The sequence below is a fragment of the Fulmarus glacialis genome, unplaced genomic scaffold (assembly GCF_000690835.1).
Source record: "Fulmarus glacialis isolate BGI_N327 unplaced genomic scaffold, ASM69083v1 scaffold29270, whole genome shotgun sequence".
In the NCBI taxonomy this organism is placed as follows: Eukaryota; Metazoa; Chordata; class Aves; order Procellariiformes; family Procellariidae; genus Fulmarus; species Fulmarus glacialis.
In genome coordinates, this window is record NW_009188749.1 from 10,556 (window position 1) to 10,890 (window position 335).

Genomic DNA, 335 nt, shown 5'->3' on the forward strand with positions numbered 1-335 from the left:
CGGGTCGCCGCTCACGCTGCTGAGGTCCTCGGTCCTGCTGGAGGAGGAGATGAGGCACGTGCACGGCTCGTCCAGCTCCGTTCGTAACACCTCCACCTAAGGAAAATGAGGACAAGAGGAAAATAGAGATATGGGTCTTTTATAGTCTGGTAGTGTTGAACTTCCCTCCTCTTCCTACAGCGGTAGGAAGAGAAGGTGTGTTTAGACCTGGTGCCTTCGCAGTAGAGCGGGGGACCCATGAGGGCTTGTGCGGCACCGCCAGCGTCCCGCGCGCTCCCCTCTGCGGGCGGGTCGGCTCGCTGGCAAAGCGCGAGCATCTACTCCTGGTTCAGACC

At 60.0% G+C, this 335-nt stretch overlaps 1 protein-coding gene across 1 annotated transcript in view; it reads right to left on the reverse strand.

Moving 5' to 3' along the window:
• Window positions 1–96, reverse strand: part of LOC104078222 (synaptotagmin-12-like) — a gene marked incomplete at its 5' end in the record, with an annotated part of 6,429 nt that extends 6,333 nt beyond the window's left edge. The window contains one exon of the mRNA XM_009579773.1: window positions 16–96. Coding sequence (XP_009578068.1) covers window positions 16–96 — 81 coding nt within the window. The remainder of the gene's footprint in view (window positions 1–15) is intronic.
• Window positions 97–335: the final 239 nt, after the last annotated feature.